Source organism: Panthera onca, chromosome E2 (assembly GCF_046562875.1).
Source record: "Panthera onca isolate mPanOnc1 chromosome E2, mPanOnc1 haplotype 2, whole genome shotgun sequence".
Taxonomy (NCBI): domain Eukaryota; kingdom Metazoa; phylum Chordata; class Mammalia; order Carnivora; family Felidae; genus Panthera; species Panthera onca.
The window spans coordinates 15,265,726-15,287,532 of record NC_138353.1 but is presented as its reverse complement, the minus strand read 5'-3'; the positions used below and the strand labels follow the sequence as shown (position 1 = coordinate 15,287,532).

At 51.2% G+C, this 21,807-nt stretch overlaps 1 protein-coding gene across 4 annotated transcripts in view; it reads left to right on the top strand.

The window, feature by feature from the left end:
- The window catches only part of RYR1 (ryanodine receptor 1), a 117,222-nt gene that overhangs the window by 84,991 nt on the left and 10,424 nt on the right, over positions 1-21,807 (top strand). For all 4 annotated transcript variants that reach the window (XM_078438458.2, XM_078438459.2, XM_078438457.2 and 1 more), the window contains 6 exons: positions 1,509-1,590; positions 5,042-5,229; positions 16,652-16,993; positions 19,364-20,170; positions 20,854-20,930; positions 21,448-21,601. In XM_078438458.2, the coding sequence (XP_078294584.1) occupies positions 1,509-1,590; positions 5,042-5,229; positions 16,652-16,993; positions 19,364-20,170; positions 20,854-20,930; positions 21,448-21,601 (1,650 nt within the window). The remainder of the gene's footprint in view (positions 1-1,508; positions 1,591-5,041; positions 5,230-16,651; positions 16,994-19,363; positions 20,171-20,853; positions 20,931-21,447; positions 21,602-21,807) is intronic.

Below are 21,807 nucleotides of genomic sequence, written 5' to 3'. Positions count from 1 at the left end.
GAGCCTTTTTCTAGTTACTCAAAGGTGCCACGGGGGCTGGCAGAAATCCTGTCTGCTGTCACCTGACTTTTTGAAAGGAGCTGAACTTGGAAGGCAATTCCTTAGTTTCAGTGCGGTCGAAGTTGTGTTATTGGTGTCATCTTCAAAGTCTAGCGAGTACTGGTATTTTAGTCTAGAATTCCAAATCCTGCAGTGCTAATGCATTAGCCAAGGACCAGGGCTAGGTTGCATGGGCTGGGAATCCAATGCAAAGTGATGGCCTAAGCGGGGTGGGGGTGTGGGAGGGATTTATCAGTTCACACCAGAGATCCAGGGCCTAGAGTGATGTCAGCTGAACTATCTGCCTTCTCTGGCTTCATTCTCAAGCAGGCTCTTCCCCGGACTGAAAAAAATGGTGCCCCAGGCTTCTATGCACCCCCCTCCCCCCAACAGCTCCAGGGGGAAGATAATCCCTCTTTTGTCGGAGCTCCCACTTGGGATTCTCTGTTTGGACCATTGGGTCACGTGCTCATCCCAGAACCAATCACCGTGGCCAGGGGAGGGCTCTGATTGGCCAGATCTGGTCACATACCCACCTTTGAAACCAGCAAGGTGGGGTTAGCCCCACTTGCTCTGAGACTGGGATTGTTACTGGAAGCAGGGCGCTGCCTCGCGCATCACCGGCAGGCGCACACCACAGGCACCCACAGAGTTGGATTTTGAGATTCCGGAATGTTGGGAGTTCAGAGTCAGAATGCCGAGCTTTGGAACTGTGTTAGAATTAGAACTCTAGAAGGAGCATTCGGGTAGAGGAGCCTTACGTACCCTTTATCCAGCATCCTTCCCCCTTCTCCATTGCATTAGGTAGAACCAGATGAAATGACCACTTGGTGGGTCAAAAATGCTCACATATTAGCAGTTTTATGTAGCTCAACAGAATACCTGTGGGGACCATGAGGCAGAACTCTGACCATGTAGGAAGTTTCTGTAGGCACTACATGAGGCACTGTGACTGGGGAGGCAATGTGCCCCCACATTCTTCCCAAATTGTTCACCGAAAGGCATGTGGCTGAGTCCTCCAGCCTTTTTCCTGAACCCAGAGTCTTGCTTTTTCCATCACATAGTCACTCAACAAACATGGATCAAGCAGCCACCATAAGCCAGGCACAGTGCTGAGCTCTCACCCCTTCCCAGCTGTGTCTCCCTACCCAGTACGTGCCCCTCTCTGTCTCTCTCAGCTCCAAGCTTCTCTCCCAGCCCTCCTTGTCTGCCAGCTCTTGCCCCCACATAGCACCCGTTGGGCCTGCTTACCCCCCAAAGTGCCAACCCCACCCCCACAATCTTGTCTCTCTGCCCCTTCCCCTGCTTCCGAGGAACATGTGTGGAGTCGGGTCCCCTCGGAGGTAAGAGGGGGAGAAAAAGGGGTCTTAGGCCCCGTGGGGTGGGTCAGGAGGGGCGGAAGCAGCTGGAGGTGGGGAGGCGTCTCTGCAGAGACCAGTTATCCCATGGTTGGGGTGTGGGGTCTCTAGGACTCGAGCCAGATCGAGCTGCTGAAGGAGCTGCTGGACCTACAGAAGGACATGGTGGTGATGTTGCTGTCACTACTAGAAGGTAAGTGCCCAGCGGGTGTGGGTAAGGGGAGGGTACAAAGGTACAGACAAGCAGGGAATGGCCCTCGGAGACCCAGGAGACCCTAACCTTCAACTTCATCCCACATCGTGTCAGGGTCAATGGGTTGATGAAGGAGTCACAGTACCAAACTCAGTAAACCCTTACTGAGCACTTATTATATGCCAACTGTACACACTTAGTTTTGTGAATTCCCGGGGAAATCTTAATAAGGTGGGTGGCCTGGACACTCTTTAAAATGTATGTACCTGGGGCGCCTGGGTGGCTCAGTCGGTTAAGCGTCCGACTTCGGCTCAGGTCATGATCTCACGGTCTGTGAGTTCGAGCCCCGAGTCGGGCTCTGTGCTGACAGCTCAGAGCCTGGAGCCTGTTTCAGATTCTGTGTCTCCCTCTCTCTGACCCTCCCCCGTTCATGCTCTGTCTCTCTCTGTCTCAAAAATAAATAAACATTAAAAAAAATGTATGTACCTAATAGTTATCTATGTTCATTTGTTAAATGTGTCACTTAGCTTTTGCTGCCTCAGGAATGTCCTCAAAACTTAGTGACTTAAAACGACCATTATTTACTGCTAATGAATAAGACATTTTAACTAGTAGACAAAGACTTTTCTACAGAGATTCACAGTGTCCTCATTCCTTTCCATGGTTGCATCATACTCCATTGTGTGAGTGAACGGTGATTCATTTAGCCACACCCCAGTCAGCGGACATGCAAATTAAAAAAATGTTTTGCTATTACAAAAAATGTTGCAATGGATAATCCTCCTACAATCTTTCAATGTTTTTGATGTGTAGTCATTAGCTTTTAAAAATTAGAAGGTTCCTGGGGTGCCTGGGTGGCTCAGTCGGTTAAGCATCCGACTTCGGCTCAGGTCATGATCTCACGGCTTGTGGGTTCGAGCCCTGCACTGAGCCCTGTGCTGACAACTCAGAGCCTGGAACCTGCTTCCGATTCTGTTTCCAGCTCTCTCTGCTCCCCTCCCCTGCTCACTCTCTTTCTCTCTCTCTCTCTCTCTCTCTCTCTTTCTCTCTCTCTGTCAAATATAAATAAGCATTTTAAAAAAAAATTTTTAATGTTTATTTATTTTTGAGACAGAGAGAGACAGAGCATGAGCGGGGGAGGGGCAGAGAGAGAGGGAGACACAGAATCCAAAGCAGGCTCCAGGCTCCGAGCTGTTAGCACAGAGCCCGATGTGGGGCTTGAACTCACAAACCTGAGCTCATGACCTGAGCTGAAGTCAGACGTAAATAAGCATTTTTTAAATTTTATTTTTTATTTTTTAAAATTTACATCCAAATTAGTTAGCATATAGTACAGCAGTGATTTCAGGAGTAGATTCCTTAGTGCCCCTCACCCATTTAGCCCATCCCCCCTCCCATAACCCCTCCAGCAACCCTCAGTTTGTTCTTCATATTTATGAGTCTCTTATGTTTTGTCCCCCTCCCTGTTTTTATATTATTTTTGTTTCCCTTCCCTTATGTTCATCTGTTCTGTCTCTTAAAGTCTTCATATGAGTGAAGTCATATGATTTTTGTCTTTCTCTGACTAATTTCACTTAGCATAATACCCTCCAGTTCCATCCATGTAGTTGCAAATGGCAAGATTTCATTCTTTTTGATTGCTGAGTATTATTCCATTGTATATACATACCACATCTTTTTTTTTCAACATTTTTTTTTGGGGGGGGGATAGAGAGAGACAGAGCATGAACGGGGGAGGGGCAGAGAGAGAGGGAGACACAGAATCGGAAACAGGCTCCAGGCTCCGAGCCTTCAGCCCAGAGCCTGACGCGGGGCTCGAACTCACGGACCGCGAGATGGTGACCTGGCTGAAGTCGGACGCTTAACCGACTGCGCCACCCAGGCGCCCCTACATACCACATCTTTATCCACTCATCCATTAATGGAAATTTGGGCTCTTTCCATACTTTGGCTACTGTCGATAGTGCTGCTATAAACATGGGGGTGCATGTGTCCCTTCGAAACAGCACACCTGTATCCCGTGGATAAATGCCTAGTAGTGCAATTGCTGGGTCGTAGGGTAGTTCTATTTTTCGCTTTTGAGGAACCTCCATACTGTTTTCCAGAGTGGCTGCACCAGCTTGCAATCCCAAATAAGCATTTTTTAAAAATCAGAAGGTTCCGTAAAAAAAAAAAAAAGCAGGGAAGGAGTGCCTGGCTGGCTCAGTGGAAAGAGCATGCGACTCGATCTTGGAGTCATGAGTTCAAGCCCCATGTTGGGTGTAGAGATTAAATAAATAAACAAATAAACGTTTAAAAATAAATAAAAATCAGAAGGTTCCCTTTAAACATCGGATTCCCAGCTTTTCATGAAAATTGGAAAGATTTGGTGACCCTTCCCCCCACCCACCCTGCCCACATTCTCGCATGGCAAAAAATCAGCTGCACCGGCTTAAATAAGTAAAGTATATCAATGTCAAATCTAATTTTGATGACTGCACTATGATTATATTAGAGAGTGTTCTTGTCTTTTAAGGCATATACACTGAAATGTTCAGGATAAAAACACCATGTCTGCAGCTTACTGTGGAATGGCCCCAGGGGAAAGATAGAGGGGGGAGTAGGGGAAGGGGAAGAGAAGGGAGAGAGGGAGACAGGAATTAGGAAGCAAATGTGGCAAAATGTAAATATTCAGTGAATCTGGAATAGGAGGGTCCCCTCGCACTGTTGCAACTTTCACGTAATTGGAAGCCATGTTAAGATTGAAAGGTACAGGGGCGCCTGGCTGGCTCCATCCATGGAGCATGCAACTCTGATCTCTGGGCTGTGAGTTCGAGCCCCAGGCCGGGTGTAGAGATGACTTAAAAATAAAAATTTTTAAATCTAAATAAATAAATAAAATGGAAAAGTACAAAAAGAAGCTGAAGCCAGTTTGCTTCAGACAGGGGTGGGATCCGTTTACCAGAGTCTCCACTTCTCCCTGCCCTCTTAACTTTGGCCTACCTTGCTCATCTACAGATCTGCTTGACCTCAGAGGACAAGTGGAAGGCTTAGGCGTGTGAGCTCTGAGGTCATGCAGCTCTGGGTTCAAGTCCTCCTCACCCCCTCGTTGGCGATGTAACCCTGGGCGTGTGACTTTCTCTGGGTCTATTTCCTCATCTGGAAACACAGATAGTAACACACTTCCCCTGCACTTGGCATGGCATCTGGGACCTGCTGTTAGCTTATGCCACGGTCAGTTTTATTGAGGACTCCCCCACCTATCAGGGAGGGGACCAGCCAGGTTCACACATGATGCTGATGCAGATCAGGAAATGAGCTGTGCCCTCTGAGGCGAGGCTTGGGAGCTGGCCAGGGAAGCTTCCACCAGTATGGGGGATCCTGGTGGCTCCTGAGCTGGAGAAGGAGCGCAGCCCAGGGGGGCTCCAGAGAGGAGGTTCCACCAGCCACACTGACCAGGGCCTGCCCACAGGGAACGTGGTGAACGGCATGATTGCCCGGCAGATGGTGGACATGCTTGTGGAGTCCTCATCCAACGTGGAGATGATCCTCAAGTTCTTCGACATGTTCCTGAAACTCAAGGACATCGTGGGCTCTGAGGCCTTCCAGGACTACGTCACCGATCCCCGTGGCCTCATCTCCAAGAAGGACTTCCAGAAGGTGGGTGCTGGAAGGCGGGTGGGTTGGGGGCACCAAGTGGCAGCCATGCCCCGCCTGGCTGCCTGCCTCGGGCAAGAGACTTCTCTGTGAGCCTCAGTTTCTTTAGCTGTCAAGCGGGGATAACACCGTCTTTCGGGTTGTTTTGAAGATGAAATGCATTAACACAAATGAGAACCTTTATTTCTGCTATCATTAACAGTCATCATATCATAATCATTATAGGTAACAGTTATTCAGTTGAGAAACGCTTGCTGCATTTCTCCTGCATGCCGGGCCCTCTTCCGGGGCCGAGACAGACACAGCCCTGCCTTCACGGGGCTTGTAGTCTAATGGGGGAGGCAGTCACCAATGACCATTACAGGTCAGGTAATGAGGCTCTTAGGAGGGAAGTGCAGGAACCAGCTTCATCCAGGAGCCCACTCACCTGCCCTGTCAGTCCTCCCAACCCAGCGCTGCCTTCTCTCCCTACGGAACCCCAGGTAAGTTACTCGTCGGCTCTGAGCCTCAGTTTCCTCCTCTGTGAAATGGGAGTAGGATAACAACACATCTCACAGGACTGCTGTGAGGCGGACGGAGTGTGGACAGTGCCTGGAACACGGGAGCCCTGAAGACATATTACCTACCGTTACTCCTGCCCGATCTCTTCCCTCACCATCGTGTTAAGTTTTTTTTCTTCTGAAATAACTTCTGGCCTATAGAAAAGCTGCAGGAACACTACATAGAATTTCTGATTACCTTTTCACCCAGATTACCCAAACGCTCACTTGTTACCACATTTGCTCTCTCATGATTCCCCTTTTCTTCTAAATACTTGAGCATGTATCTCCTGAGAGCAAGTGCATTCTCTTACATAACCACAGAACAATTAGGCAAATCAAGAAATTAGCATCGAGGGGCACCTGGGTGACTCATTTGGTTAAGTATCCGACTCTTGATTTCGGCTCAGGTCATGATCTCACAGTTTGTGAGTTTGGGCCCTGCATCGGGCTTGCACTGACAGGGAGGAGCCTGCTTGGAATTCTCTCTCTCTCTCTCTCTCTCTCTCTCTCTCTCTCTCTCTCTGCCCTTCCCCGCTCTCTCTCTCTCAAAATAAGTAAACATTAAAACAAGGAAATTAGCATCGATATGATGCTGCTATCTACACACCTTAGTTCAGTTTTCACTCGGTGAAGAAATTATTCTCCCTGCTAACGACCCGATCCGGGACTGCATTTAGACATCCTGTCTCTTTAACCTCCTTCAATCCAGAACCCTTCCTTGATGTGTCTCTGTCTTTCATGACCTTGATATTTTTGAAGAACAGAGACCAGTGTTTTAGAGAATGCTTTATAATGTGTGTTTGTCTGGGTTTTCCCCGTGACTCGATTCAGGTTACACATCTTTGGCAGGAATATCATAGAAGTCATGTGTCCTCAGTGCATCATATCGGGAGGCGTGTGACGTTGGTTCTTCCTATCGCTGTTGGTTGTAGCTTGGCTCGCTTGGTCCAGGTGGTGTTTACCTGCAAATGTACCGTCCTTCCCTTTAATATCTGCTGAGGATGTGCCTCGGGACAATGCAAATATCCTGCTCACCCTCCTGGGTCAGCATCCATTGGTGATTCTGCCTCAAGCTGATGGATGGTGGGCTTCTTTTTCTTTCTTTCTTTCTTTCTTTCTTTCTTTCTTTCTTTCTTTCTTTCTTTCTTTTTTTTTAATGTTTATTTATTTTTGAGAGAGAGAGAGAGCAGGGAAGGGGCAGAGAGAGAGGGAGACACAGAATCCGAAGCAGGCTCCAGGATCTGAGCTATTGGCACAGAGCCTGATGCAGGGCTCGAACCCAGGAGCCACGAGATCATGACCTGAGCTGAAGTCAGACACTTAACCGACTGAGCCACCCAGACGCCCTGTTTTCTAATTTCACTGCACCCTTTACCTTTATTAGGTACCATTTTTCTGTCCTTGTTCATTTATTTCTTTTTTTAGGTTTATTTATTTTGAAAGAGAGAGAGAGCAGGGGAGGGGCAGAGAGAGAGGGAGAGAAAGAATCTCAAGCAAGTTCCGCATTGTCAGCGTGGAGCCTGATGAGGGGCTCGATCTCACAAATCATGAGATCATGACCCGAGCTGCAACCAAGAGTCGGACGCTTAACTGACTGAGTCACCCAGACACCCCCATTTATTTATTTTTTATACCAGGGTAGACTCCTGCTTCTTATTTTAACCCAGAGGTTGCAACAGTTGCTGCCCATGCAACAAGCATTTAAATAAGTCCAGGGTCTCCCAAGTTACAAATAAAGTGTCCCCGCCCCCCAGTGCCCTCGGAGAGCCTCCCGTGTCTCTCCTCCTTCTCAGCCAAGCCTTCCAAGAGCCATCTACCTTTGCTCCCTCCTTCATCACCTCCCACCCCTTCCCCAACTCAGGGCTTGCCAGCTGTGGTCCCCGTCACTCTGCGGAAACTACCCTGACCGAGACGGCCAGTGACCTCTTCACCCCCTGTCATCTTCGGGCATCTGCCATGGTTGGCCATTTCCTTCCCTCGGCGATGCCCGCTTCCCCGGGCATCTGTTCCGCACACTCGTGGGACCACTCCCCGCTCCCCTTCCCCCCCCCCCCCCCCCCGCCAACCTCTTTCAGCCTCTTAATCGTTGCTATTCCTGAGCCCTCCAACCTTCCAGAAGAAGAGCCGATAGTTATCATGTTCTCACTTTAGGCCGGGTCCTGTGTACCAATGAGTTAGTTCATGCGGTCCTTACAGCGACCCTAAGTGGTAAGGACTGTTTAGTTTGGTCTTGTTTTATCCTCATTTACAGAAGTGGAAACTGAGGCACAGGGAGCTGAAGTGAGTGCTCTCCGCGTCACACAGCTCACGACGGACAAAAAGTGGGGTTAGAACTCGGGCGGTCTGTCTCCAGAGCACAGATTCATCCCTTAAGCTAGTCTAACAAATAGTGAACGTGACCTGGGTTCCAGCTCGTGGCTGCAAGTCCCAGCCCTACTCTCAGGACGCAGGTCCAGGGAGAGAGTCCCAGTCAGTGAGAGAACCAAGAAGCACCATGCAGGAGCCGAATACACATCATGTAATCGTGTAATGATTCTTCTCAGAAAAGGAAGCCATCAACAAAACGAAAGGGCAATTTATGGAAAGAGAGAAAATGTTTGTAAACCACATATATGATGAGGGGTTAATATCCAGAACAGGCAAGGAACTTACACAACTCAATAGCAAACAGAACAAAACAAAGAAACTGATTTTAATGTTTTTATTTTTCGTTTTGAGAATGAGCGAGCATGAGCGGTGGAGGGGGAGGGAGGGGGCAGAGGATCTGAGGTGGGATCTGTACTGACAGCAGTGAGCCCAAGGGAGGGGCTCGAGCTCATGAACCATGAGATCCCGACCTGAGCTCAAGTCACCAATTTTAACCTAATTTTAAAATGGGCAAAAGACCTGAAGAGACATTTTTCAGAAGACATACAGGGGCACCTGGGTGGCTCAGTCGTTTGAGCCTCTGACCCGATTTTGGCTCAGATCACGATCCCGGGGTCGTGGGATCAAGCCCTACATTGGGCTCTGCACTGAGCGCGTAGAGCCTGCTTCAGATTCTCTCTCTCTCTCCCTCTCTCTCTCTCTCTGCCCCTCTCTCCCACTCTCACTCTCTAAAATACATTTTTTAATTTAAAAATAACTAAAAATAAAACTTACAAAAAAAAAAGAAGACATACAAATGGCCAACAGGTACGTGAAAAAGTGCTCGATGTCACTCATCGTCAGGGAAGGGCAAATCAGACATACAGTGAGCTACACCCGTGAGAGGAACCAGTCCCCAGAAGACAGGAGAGAGCAAGTGTGGACAAAGATATAGAGAAAAAGGAACCCTCGGGCACCATCGGTGAGGATGTAAATGGGTGCAGTCACTGAGGAAGACAGTGTGGAGGATCCTGAGGAAATAAAAATAGACCCACCATAGGATCCAGCAGCGCCACTGGGTGTGTATCCCAAGGCAATAAAACCATTATCTCGAAGAGCTTTCTGTGCTCCCATGTTTGTTACAGCATCGTTCACAATAGCCAAGGTATGGAAATTACCTGTGCATGTGACTGATAACAGTGGCTATTATGTATTCTTCTGCCTTTAAAGAGAAGGAAAGCCTATCATTTGCAACACGGATGAACTGTGAGGGCATAATGCTAAGCGTGTGGTATCACTCACGCGTGGAATCTTTTAAAAGAATTGAATTCGTAGAAGCAGAGGCTTGAAAAGGGAGTGGCGTGAAGGGCTTGGGAGCAGAGGAAACAGGGAGAGGTTGGTAAATGGGTACAGACGTTGAGTTATAAGGTGAATTTAAAAAATGAACCGGGTAAAGATCCCTGTTGACTGTTCAGAGGTTCGCACGTTAACAAGATTTGATGTGATGTACACATCTTACCGCTCAGTATCCTCTTGGTTTCACAGAGTTATAATCCGTAACTTTAAACGTGCGTTGGGTTTTTTTTTTAATAAATAATACATTCACATGACTTAAAAAGCAAAATGGAACAAGGTATGAAGTGGGACGTCTCACTCCCACTTTCTCAGCCCACTTCCCCCCACCTCCCCACTGCCGTGAGTAGCATTAGTTTCCTTTGCATCCTTGCGTTGTTCTTTTCCAATTTTGTTATTCTCCTCCTTTCTTGCATAACAGTCAGTGAACTACATGCATTGGTCCATATCACTTAATATATTCTGGAGATCAGAGAGTGACCTCATTCTCTTTTCACAGGTGCTAAGTATTCCACTTTAGGTATATATTATAGTTTATTTGATTATTCTTTGTTGACAGACACTTGCTTTGTTCCTAGTCTTTTGCTTTTACAACTCATGCTGTAGTCAGGGCTGCCATGGATAGTTGTGCGAGTTGTACACTGTACAGAGGTACAGTTTATAGCCCAGATATTGTACATTTGTACTGCAGATAACCAGCAGATGGGAGTAAGTGCGCCGAGGAAGGCTCCATTTGGACCCCTAGCAGTGCTGGCTACAATTGCCCCTGTACATACATCATTTTTTATGTGCAGTTGTATCTAAGAATATTCCAAAGATTTCTGGGTTAAAGAGTAAATGCATTTGTCATTTGGAGAACTTTTGCCCTCCATTTTTCCCTCTCAATAGCAGCATGTGAGCGTGCCTGTTGCCCCACAGGCTCGCCACCAGACCGCATCGTCAAATATCTGGATTTTTGCCAATCTGATAGGTGAAAAACAATATTGCTGTGCAGTCTTAATTCACATTCCTCCAGTTATGGGTGCAATTAAGCATCTTTTTATGTTATTTCTTTTGCGTCACTTGTTCGGTGAACGGACCATGTCCTTGGCTTATTTTTCTATTGGGAGGTTGGTGTTTTTCTTCTTGCTTTCTAAGAACTCTTATCAGGCTGATTATAACTTTGTGAGTGGTCGGAGTTGCACCTGTTTCTCCTAGCTCGTCATTTGTCTTTGGACTTTGCTCGTGGTGTTATTATCATTGCTTTGGCCATGCAGAACACTTTTGCTTTTCATGTAGAAAATCATTTGAAATATTTTATTAATTTTTCATGAAATAGATAAGACAAGCACGTACCACTATGGTTGAGGTCACCTTTGGCCCCCCACCGCCAACCCTGTTCTCATCCCACCTTTCCAAAGCCTGCCACCGTCATCCACTTTAGTTTACATCTCTCCGGATGTTTATTTCTGCATTTCTGTTCACATGTGGATCTGCATTTTTAAAATATAGCATCGTTTTCTGGTTTCCCAAGTTCTTTGTGGTTGATGGAGCACGGTTGGCAAAGCGTGTCTTCGTTGATAAGTACTCGGCAGATTCCAAAGCATCTCCTACAGTTTAGAAGGCCCCCTCTGGTGACTGAAGACACATTTCAGGCTATTCATTTATTCTTGGTCAGTACTGTTTTGAGGTTTTCCTTTCCTTCTTTTTTTTTTTTTTTAGTCTGGAAATATTTTTGTATGTGTCTCCTAAGTTCATCCATTTAAAATGTACAATTCAATGGGCTTTTTTTTTTTTTAGCATACTCACAGAATTGTGCAAACCATAGCTACGATCTAAGTTTAGAACATTTTAATCACCCCAAACAAGAAACCCTGTACCCTTTAGGTCACTTCCCATTTCCCCCACCCAGGGGCCTGGCCACTGCTAATCTACTTCCTGTCTCTATGGATTTGCCTCTTCAGGACACTTCATATAAATGTAATTGTACAATATGTGGGCTTAAAACACTTTTCTCTCATAAGGAAAATTCCTTTTCCTTTTACAATAACAAACCACAATGTCATTATAACTCCAAACCAAAAAGGAAACAATGAAAACAGAAAGAAAAAATATCCACAACTCTTTTTTAAACGATCAAATATCTAGTCCATGTTCACATTTCCCAATCTCATAAATATCACATACAATTTAAAAAATTTTCTGAACCAAGATCCAAACGAGGCCCACCCACTGCTCCTGGCTGATCTTTCTTTAAACCCCCTTTTATCTACTGCTCTCCAGCACTTTTCCTTTGCCTTGTAGTTGATCTGCTGGAGACCCAGGTTCTTGGTCCTTTAGAGGAGCACCCACTGATAGAAACGCGATGTGAGCAACATACATATTCTAAATTTTTCGAGTACCCATGCTTTAAAAAAGTAAGAAGACACTCATAAGGTCATTTTCAACAATATATATATATATTTTTTAATTTTAATGTTTATTATTTTTGAGAGAGAGAGAGACAGAGTGTGAGTGGGGGAGGAGCAGAGAGAGAGGGAGGGGGACACAGAATCCGAAGCAGGCGCCAGGCTCTGAGCCGTCAGCACAGAACCTGACGCGGGGCTCGAACCCACAAACCGTGAGACCATGACCTGAGCTGAAGCCACCCAGACGCCCCCACAATATATTTTATTTAACCTAGTACATCCAAAACATTATTTCAACATGTAGTCAATAGAATAAGTTATCCAATATTTTAAACTCTTTTCTCATGCTGAGTCTTTGAGGTCTAGTGTGTATTTTATGCTTTCGGCACATCTCAGCTTGCACCGGCCGTGATCCAAGGGCTCAGCAGTCGCACGTGGCCCTTGGCTGTCATTATAAAGTGCCTGTCCCGTTTGTAGAGTTTCCCACAGTTTTGATCTGGCTGAAGCAACCTTGTAGTGTCATGTAACATGTTCCTCATTCCCCTGTGTTTCCTGTAAACTGAGACTTGGGTCAAGAAGCCCATCAGACTCACGTTTGGGTGTATTTGTTTGCCTTGCCAGCACATCCTCTGCGGGGCACCATACGCTTCTCAGGAGGCACGTCCTCTCCTGGTATCTCTCCTTCGGTGAGGTCAGCAGCTCCTGATGTTCGACACGCAGACACATTAGTGCTTGCGAGATTGCAAAATGACAATATTCTCTAAAAGTTTGACCATTTAGATTTTAGGAAATATGTTTCCTGAACACAAAGCATCATGTGATTCCCAAGCACTTTACAAACCTCTGTATTTCACGTGTTTTTCAGTTTCTTTGTGGTTTAGGGGCACCTGGGTGGCTCAGTCGGTTGAGTGTCCAGCCCTTGACTTTTCAAGTCGTGATCTCACAGTTTCGTGAGTTCGAGCCCCACATGGGGCTCTGTCCTGACCTCGCACAGAACCTGCTTGGAATTTCCTGCCCCCCCCCCCCCCCCCCCGCCTCCTGGTTGCGCTCTCTCAGTCTCTCTCACAATAAATAAATTAACATTTAAAAAATAATAGGGGTGGAGCACCTGGGTGGTTCAGTTGGTTAAGCGTCTGACTTCAGCTGGGGTCATGATCTCACGATCTATGAGTTCAAGCCCTGCATCGGGCTCTGTGCTGACAGCTCAGAGCCTGGAGCCTGTCTCCGATTCTGTGTCTTTCTCCCTCTCTGCCCCTTCCCTGCTCACGCTCCATCCCTCTCTCTCAAAAATAAATAAATATTTAAAAAATTAAAGAAAATGATAATAATAGGGGTGCCCAGGTGGCTCAGTCAGTTAAGTGTCCGACTCCAGCTCAGGTCATGATCTCGCTGTTCATGAGTTCAAGCCCCACGTCAGGTTCTGTGCTGACAGCTCAGAGCCTGGAGCCTGCTTTGGAGTCTGTGTCTCCCTCTCTCTCTGCCCCTCCCCTGCTCATGCTCTGTCTCTCTCTCTCTCTCTCTCTCAAAAGTGAATAAACATTAAAACTAATAATAAGCAAGTTCAGGATTTTTAAAAGGACTTTGGAATTTTCAGAAATTATAAAAGGTAAAAACTCTTCTCTGTTTCCAGGATGCTAAGGTCACTTGACAAATATGTACTGAGCATCTACTCTGTGTAACAACAAGCAAAACAGACAGAGATCCCACCCTCAGAGCAGATGGCCCAGTGGGAAGGGGCAGATGAAAATAACTAAATAAACAAAATAATTCCGGGTTATAATCTGAAGCCTGAAGGAAATGAGCGGGGTGGCATGTGGGAGAGCATGGGTGGAGTAAACCCTGTAAACGGGATGATCGGGGGAGGCCTTTCCAGAAAAAAAGCATCGAAGCCGAGAGCTGAAATGTACCATGTGGAGGTGGGGGAGGTTGTGACATCTAGATAAAGGGACAGGGAGTGTAAATGCTGCATGGTGGGAACCAGAGGGGTGGCAAGGAGGCCAGCGTGACCGGAGAGGGCTGTTGCTGGGTAACAGGGAAGGGGTGGGAGGCAGCAAGCCACGCAAGGCCTGGTTGGCTGCGGGGGAGACTCAGACTTTTAACGTGAATGAGATGGGAGTCAAGGGACAGCTTTGAGCGGGGAGGAGCGTGTCCTTAGATGTTTATCCGCTTCCCCTGGCCGTGTGTGGGGACAGACAGTGGCTTGACGGGGAACGGGGAGGTCAGGGAAGAGGTTGCCGTGAGAGGCCAGTGGGAGACAATGGGGGACAGAACCGGTGCGGGGACAGGGAGGGGGCAAGTGTGTGTGGGCTCTAGATCTGTGAAAGCAGAGCTGACAGATTTGCTGATGAATCAGGTGTGGGTGGTGAGATAAAAAGGAGGAATGAAGGGTGACTCAAAGATTTTTAGCTTAAGCAGCTGGGTGGGTAGCGATGCTATTCCTGAAATGGCTAAGACAGTGGGAGGAGAGGTTTTGAAATCAAGAGTTCAGCTTGGGCCATTTCCAGGTTAGGGTAGAGATCCACAAAAAGATGTCAGGTAGGGCTTCAGCTGTTCAGTGTCTGGATTCCGGGGAGAAGTTAGGGCTGAGACGGAACCTGGGCAGTTATCGGTGTGGGATAGTGTTTAGAGCCCTGGGCCTCAATAATATCTCCGTGGGGAGTGTACATCTCACGAAAGGGGTGCAGATTCCAGGCCTGGTGCCCCCCAACCTTTAGAAGTCTGGAAGAAAGGGGGACTCCGGCATAGGAAACTGATAACAATCAGAGAAAAGAGGTATTTTGAGAGAAGGGGAGCGTTCAAATGGATGAGGACAAAGAGAGCCACAGATCACAGGAGCAGAGTCCAAGACTGAATGGAGGGGATGAAATTCCAGACCCCCCCCCCCCCAGGGAGGGGGCGTTTTAAGAGGGACAGTGTCACTCGGCATCATAAGGGGAGGAGGCAGGTGGTGGGGGGGGGGGCGAAGGTACGTGGTGAGGAGTTCCTGTGTGATTATGTCTCCAGGCTCTGTGGTTTCTAGAACCCTTCATCATTTGCAAAGCGTGTTACTCATTTAGAAAGCATTTTGCAAAAGTTCTTGGCTACAAAGCACTTTTTAGAGCCAGAAAATTTCGCTTCTGTTCATACCCCAGAGCAGAATTTCTCAAACTGCATGCTGCAATTCATCTGTGGGGCATGAAATTCATTTAGTTAAGTCGTGACCAGCATCTTTAAAAATAAAACAGAACACTGCAGTGTTGCATAGCGAAAGTCAGAATTGTGTCATGAACCCCCCTTTTTTTTGAGCCACACTGCAAAATGCATCCTTACTGCGGGTGCAGTCAAAACATTTGAAAAAGTGCCCCAGAGAACTTCTCGTAAAAAGGACATAAGAGATCAAAGCACAAGAATGTTCAATGAAAGTGGGGTCTGTAAAGTAAAAATCTGGCATCAGCCTAAATGTCCACCATCAGGAGAATATATAGTGTTACATTTATTTTAAAAAAATACCACACAGCAGTAAAAATGTATTTGTTTGATCCATATATCAACATGCGTAGATCCTGAAAATATACAGTTGAGTGAAAAAAGCAAGTTTCAAATTACAGGATTATAATAGCAATTTTTTAAATTAAAAAAGTGCACAGGATACTATGTATTTTTTTATTTTTTATTTTTGGTAACATTTTATTTATTTTTGAGAGACAGACAGAAACAGAACACAAGTGGGGGAGGGGCAGAGAGAGAGGGAGACAGAATCCCAAGCAGGCTCCAGGCTCTGAGCTGTCCGCACAGAGCGCGATGCGGGGCTCCAACCCACTAACCGTGAGATCGTGACCTGAGCGGAAGTTGGCGCTTAACCCACTGAGCCACCCAGACGCCCCTTGGATCCTATGTATTTTTGTGACAGAATGCCAGGATATAGATAGTAGAAGTATTGACACATGTTTGGAAGGATCCATCAACTCCAGGATAGGGGTTACTTTGGGAGAAGGTGGGGCTGGGGTGGGGGGAGGGGAATGGAACAAAATTGCAAGGAAGGCTCCAATCATACCTGCAATGTTTTAGTTCTTAAGTATGTAGAATTTGAAGAACGTGTCAGCATGACCCATTGTTACTTCTGGGGTGACGGGCACATGACTGTTCCCATTTGAAATTCAGAGCCCCCCACTGTGTCATCCATCCATCCTGTAGTTGCCGGAAAGGGGTGGGGACAGCACAAAAGGGCCTTGGGGAAGGTTTGGGGCGGGGGTGGCGAGTATTAGCCGGGCCCTAGCCTCAAGGGGCTGGCCTGGAGGAGAGAGTAGTTACCTACAAGGGCTGCTCACTTTTGAAGGAGGCACACGGCTAGCACAGGGAGGAAACCAGGGAGGGAAATGCTGCAGCTCCATTCTTTTCCTGCTCCCTGACCCCAACTGGACAGACCCAGCTGCAGCCACAGGGTCCCAGAGAGCCTCCGGTGTAGCCCACAGGTGCCATCAAGTGGGGAGGGTAGACAGCAGGCCAGCAGGGCAAACCAGGATGCCACATGGAGAGCCTGGGGCACAGTTTCTTTACCAATTACTACACAAGAGCTGAGTTTCGTCAATTCACACCTTACCACCTCTGAAAAAGGAGTGGATGGGGGCTCAGCTTTGCGGAAATGCACGATTTCGGTATTTGAATGGCTGGTTCAGCCCTGTCTGTGCCAAACTGCCGGGTTTCAGCCTTGGGTGCTGGTTGCGATTCTGGAATCTTCTGTCTTTACGAAAAGTCCACATTGTGGCTCCCCAGGCCACCCCTCTGACCTACCCCCCGCTCACCCCTGCCCACTCCCAGGCTATGGACAGCCAGAAACAGTTCACGGGCCCCGAAATCCAGTTCCTGCTTTCCTGCTCCGAAGCGGATGAGAACGAGATGATCAACTGTGAGGAGTTCGCCAACCGCTTCCAGGAGCCAGCCCGCGACATCGGCTTCAACGTGGCGGTGTTGCTGACCAACCTGTCCGAGCACGTGCCCCACGACCCGCGCCTGCGCAACTTCCTGGAGCTGGCGGAGAGCATCTTGGAGTACTTCCGGCCCTACCTGGGCCGCATCGAGATCATGGGCGCCTCGCGCCGCATCGAGCGTATCTACTTCGAGATCTCGGAAACCAACCGCACCCAGTGGGAGATGCCTCAGGTGGGCAGGCCTGCGCACGTGCATGCTTGCCTCCTCGGGCTTCGGCGCATGCTCCTCGCACGCCGGGACCCCACAAGCGTGTACCCGCTTTGTACATCCGCTGTGCAGGTCCTGAGGGCCCTTGCTCTGCTCATGCAAGCCCATGCCCACCCTTTTGTACACACTCACGGGCCCTGCTGTGCCCTTGCACGTCCCCGGGTCTCCCCTGCCCACCTCTTGTAGATTTAGCCCACACAGCGATGTACACCCCTCCTACATGCAGCAGCGTCGCTGTGCCCTCGCAGGCTTGAACGCCGTGCCTGCCACCTGCACGGTCACCCCAGGAGTTCTAGCTTGTCCTTACAGTTCTGTTGCAACCACACCCACACTGTCGCCTACTGGAACACTTTGGTTATCCGTGGTTATACACCCTTTGCTCACCTTGCCGCCGGCCCCCGGTGTGCCTTCTCTCGGCCCTGGCCTACCCGTGCCCACTCTTTTGCACACTCACCCTGGGGGCTCTGGGATGCCCTGTCATGCTGGTCTGCCCCTCACCAGTCACCCCATGTGCTCTCTGAGGTCCTGTCACACGATGTCCGTTTATTTGGAGTCCACATGTGGGTGCACATCTCTTGTACGCTCGCCCCCAGGATAAGTCCTGGCACACCATATGGTTGCCCACCCCTCACATATTCACCCCCGCCTGCCCTCTCTGTGGTCCTGGCGTGCCCACGATCACTCATGCACACTCCGACCACCCTCCGGCTCACCCATAAGAGCCCCTGAGTGTCCCCGATGGCCAGGCTTACTCCTTGGCCTCATGTGCCCCATCTCAGCCTCTCATGTGCCCGCCCACAACTGTCTGAATGTGGCTTACACACTCACTTGCCCCAAGAGTACACTCGTGTGGCCCTGGCAGGCCTCCAGCCCACCTCCCACTTAGCTTGCATGTTCCCATTCCCTGTTCTCTCTCTCTCTCTCCCCCCCCCCCCCATTCCCACGTGTCCTCACACACCCTCAGCCTCCAGCCCTGCCTCTGTTGCCCTGGTGGCCCTCCTGCTCACACACACTGCACATCCCTTACACTCACACTTCCCGTTTGCTCCTCACCTGCATGTTCCTCCCACATGCTCTTGCACACCCCTTCCCATCTCCTACTTGTAGCCCATGAGGCTCGCACGCCCATCCCCTCCTCATAAACTGGGCCCCTCCTGTCTGACACCTGGCTGGAGCCCACTTGGGCTCATGTTCCACACTGAACCCCGTCCTCATATTCCAGGCCTTACTGCACTGACTCTCCGGTCCCCCCTGCACACTCATGCCTGCCTCACGTGCCCTGATACTGCCCACAATGGCACTACCCTCCGGTTCGGGCCTGGGCCCTTGCGTGGCTGACCCGTGTGCCCACGTCCACGTGCACACTGGAGCCCCAGGTGGTCGCATGCTTCCCCACAGCCTCCCCTACTGCCACGCGATTCCTCCCTTAACCACAGGACGCTTGGACATTTTGCACAGTCGCCTGTGTCCCTTGGGACACGACTGCATACTCCCCACCACCTCCCATCTGGCACAAAGGTGGTTGCACCATCCTTGCCCCAGGATGTCTGCCGCATCCCCGCGTCCGCAGGAAGCCCCGGCTCACGGCGGGCCCTTCGCACTCCTGTACATGCGGTGGGAAGCTCCTCCCACCCCCCCCCCCCCCCGCCCCCACCTCCTGCCTCTCACGTGCTGCCCACGTGCACACTCTTTCGCTTAGTGTTACTCCTCCAAACACCCACTTCTGCCTGCTCACCCCCTCCCATTCCCACTTTCTCCTTCGGGTCAAGAGTCCATGCCCGCGGCCGCGGACCTCCGGTGCTCTGCAGCCATATAATAACACGAAGCACTATGTGACATTTATTAGGCACCGGGCACTGTTCTAATCCTTCGGCATCTATGAACTCATTGAATCCTCACCCCAACCCTGTAACTGAGGTCCTACGATGATCCCCATCCCCCCCCCCCCCATTCCAGAGAGGGAAACTGAGGCCCAGAGAGTTCCGTCCAAATCGCCCAGCTACTCGGTGGCAGAATCAGGACTGGAACCCAGACAGGCTGGCGGGCTGCGGAACTTTGGCCCTCAACCACTACGCTCCGTCTCTCGAAGGAGCGGATACCACTGATTCTGGAGCCAGCCTGTGGGGGAATTCGAGTCGTCTGCCACCTCTCAGCTGCGGCACCCCCAGGACGCGACTCGCTAGGCCCCCGTCTCCTCATCTGCGAAACGCGGATGAGAGCCCCTCTGTCTGGGAGTGTGTGCGAGGACGAAACGAGTTCCTCTGCGGGGAATGCTCGCGGCGCGCCCCCCCTCCCCCACCGCGCTCACCCCGCGGCGCCCCGTCCCGCGCGCAGGTGAAGGAGTCCAAGCGCCAGTTCATCTTCGACGTGGTCAACGAGGGCGGCGAGTCCGAGAAGATGGAGCTCTTCGTGAGCTTCTGCGAGGACACCATCTTCGAGATGCAGATCGCCGCGCAGATCTCCGAGCCCGAGGGCGAGCCCGAGGAGGACGAGGACGACGGCGCGGCCGAGGCGGCCGCGGACGGCGCGGAGGAGGGCGCGGCGGGGCCCGAGGGCGCGGCGGGGCCGGCGGCGGCGGGCGTGATGGCGCGCGCGGCGGCGGCGGCTGCGCGTGCGCTGCGCGGCCTCAGCTACCGCAGCCTGCGGCGGCGCGTGCGGCGGCTGCGGCGGCTCACGGCGCGCGAGGCGGCGGCGGCGGTGGGCGCGCTGCTCTGGGCGGCGGTGGCGCGCGCGGCGGGCGCGGGCGCGGGGGCGGCGGCGGGCGCGCTGCGCCTGCTCTGGGGCTCGCTCTTCGGCGGCGGCCTCGTGGAGGGCGCCAAGAAGGTGACGGTGACCGAGCTCCTGGCGGGCATGCCCGACCCCACGGGCGACGAGGTGCACGGCGAGCAGCCGGCCGGGCCCGGTGGCGAGGCGGACGGCGAGGGCGCGGGCGAGGGCGCGGGCGACGAGGCGGAGGGCGCGGGCGACGAGGAGGCGGCGGCGCACGAGGCGGTCCCGGGAGGCGCCGACGGGGCCGTGGCCGTGGCCGAGGGGGGCCCCTTCCGGCCCGAAGGGGCGGGCGGCCTCGGGGACATGGGCGACACGACGCCGGCGGAGCCTCCCACGCCCGAGGGCTCCCCCATCATCAAGAGGAAGCTGGGGGTGAGAAGGCCGGCGGGGTCCCGGGGGCGGGGGTGGTTTGGAGACATCGGGGCTGAGAGGGAGGACGAGCCCGGGAGGGAGACTCAGAGCCAGAGGGAGGAGAGAGAACCTGAGAGACAGGCACGCAGAGACAAGGGATAGAGAGACACACGGAGACTCAGATGGAGACTTGGAGAAAGGCTCGCAGTGAAACAAGTAGTATTTCTGGGAGAGATAAAGATACCTGGAGTTAGAGACAGGAGAGACCCAGAAGCCAAATTAGAGGGGAACGGGGACCAGGAACTAGAACAACCCGGCACAGGGTCAGGGACACTGGGAAAGCCCCTCAGACAGAGACAGATGGTTGTGAGGGTTTAAGTAGCCCACATCCTCAGGCCCTCCCGCCAGGAGCGCCAAGGGGTGCGGTGTCAGGGGGATGGGAAGCCCTGGGGAACCAGAGCTCCACTTGGAGTCAGGCTGACTCTGCACAGTGCTTTGACAAGGCGGTCCACTTCTCTAAGCCTCAGTTTCCCCTCTGGAAAATGAGACTCAATCCCTCTTCTGATGGGAAGAGAATAAAACGTAGATTGTCTAGGGGACATGACCGGGAAGGGACACAGGCAGGAACAGGCAGATCAGCTCTGAGAGGCACTTGGGGGGGGGGGGGGGGGGGCGCTCCACCCTGATGCTTGCCCCGCCGCCAGGTGGATGGAGAGGAAGAGGAGCTGCCTCCAGAACCAGAGCCCGAGCCGGAGCCGGAGCCGGAGCCTGAGAAAGCTGAGTGAGTGGCCTTGGAGTCCAAGGGGCCCACCCTCTAGCACCGCTTCCCTCCTGGATCAGGAGTCTCCTGAGGTTGCACCGTGTCCTCAGCATCACCCAGCCCAGGCCAGGGCCAGAGGAGGGCCTCTGAAAGGGAGTGGGGAAACGAGTGTTCCTGTCTTGCCCCCAAGTCTTCATGTGGGCTGTTCCCTCTGCCTGGAACACTTTCTCCCATGTTCATCTGTTTTCCTCCTCTTTTCCATTTTGGCTCGCGTGTCTCCTCCAGGAAGCTTGCCTTGACACACATCCCCCACCATCAGGTCAAAGAGGTGTTTCTGGGCCCCCACAAAACCCCGAGCCTCCCCCATCCTGGCCCTGACCATTCTGGGCCACCACTGCCTGGTGACCAGTCTGTACCCCCATTGGACTGAGCCCCATGGAAGGGCAGTGACCCATCACTGTGTCCCCAGTGCATGGCTCTGAATGAATGAATGAGTTTCCCAGGCACCTCCTCACTCTCTCTGTGTCCTGCCCTGCAGTGCTGAGAATGGGGAGAAGGAAGAAGTCCCCGAACCCCCACCAGAGCCCCCCAAGAAGACAGCACCTTCTCCACCCCCTCCAAAGAAGGAGGAGGCTGGAGGCGGGGGTTTGGAATTCTGGGGAGAACTGGAAGTGCAGAGGGTGAAGTTCTTGGTGAGGACCCGGCAGGGGTTTGCTGACACTCCTCCCCCACCTCCCCTCCCCACCCTCACCCGTGCCAGGCTCATCTCTCAGAAGCAGCCAGGCTGGCTTGAGGGCAGAGATGTCCCCAGGCAGAGTCAGGACCTGGTGACGGGACAGCATTTCAGGTGGCTTGGCTCCTCGGCCTCTCCCTGTTCAAGATCTTTATTCCAACCTCC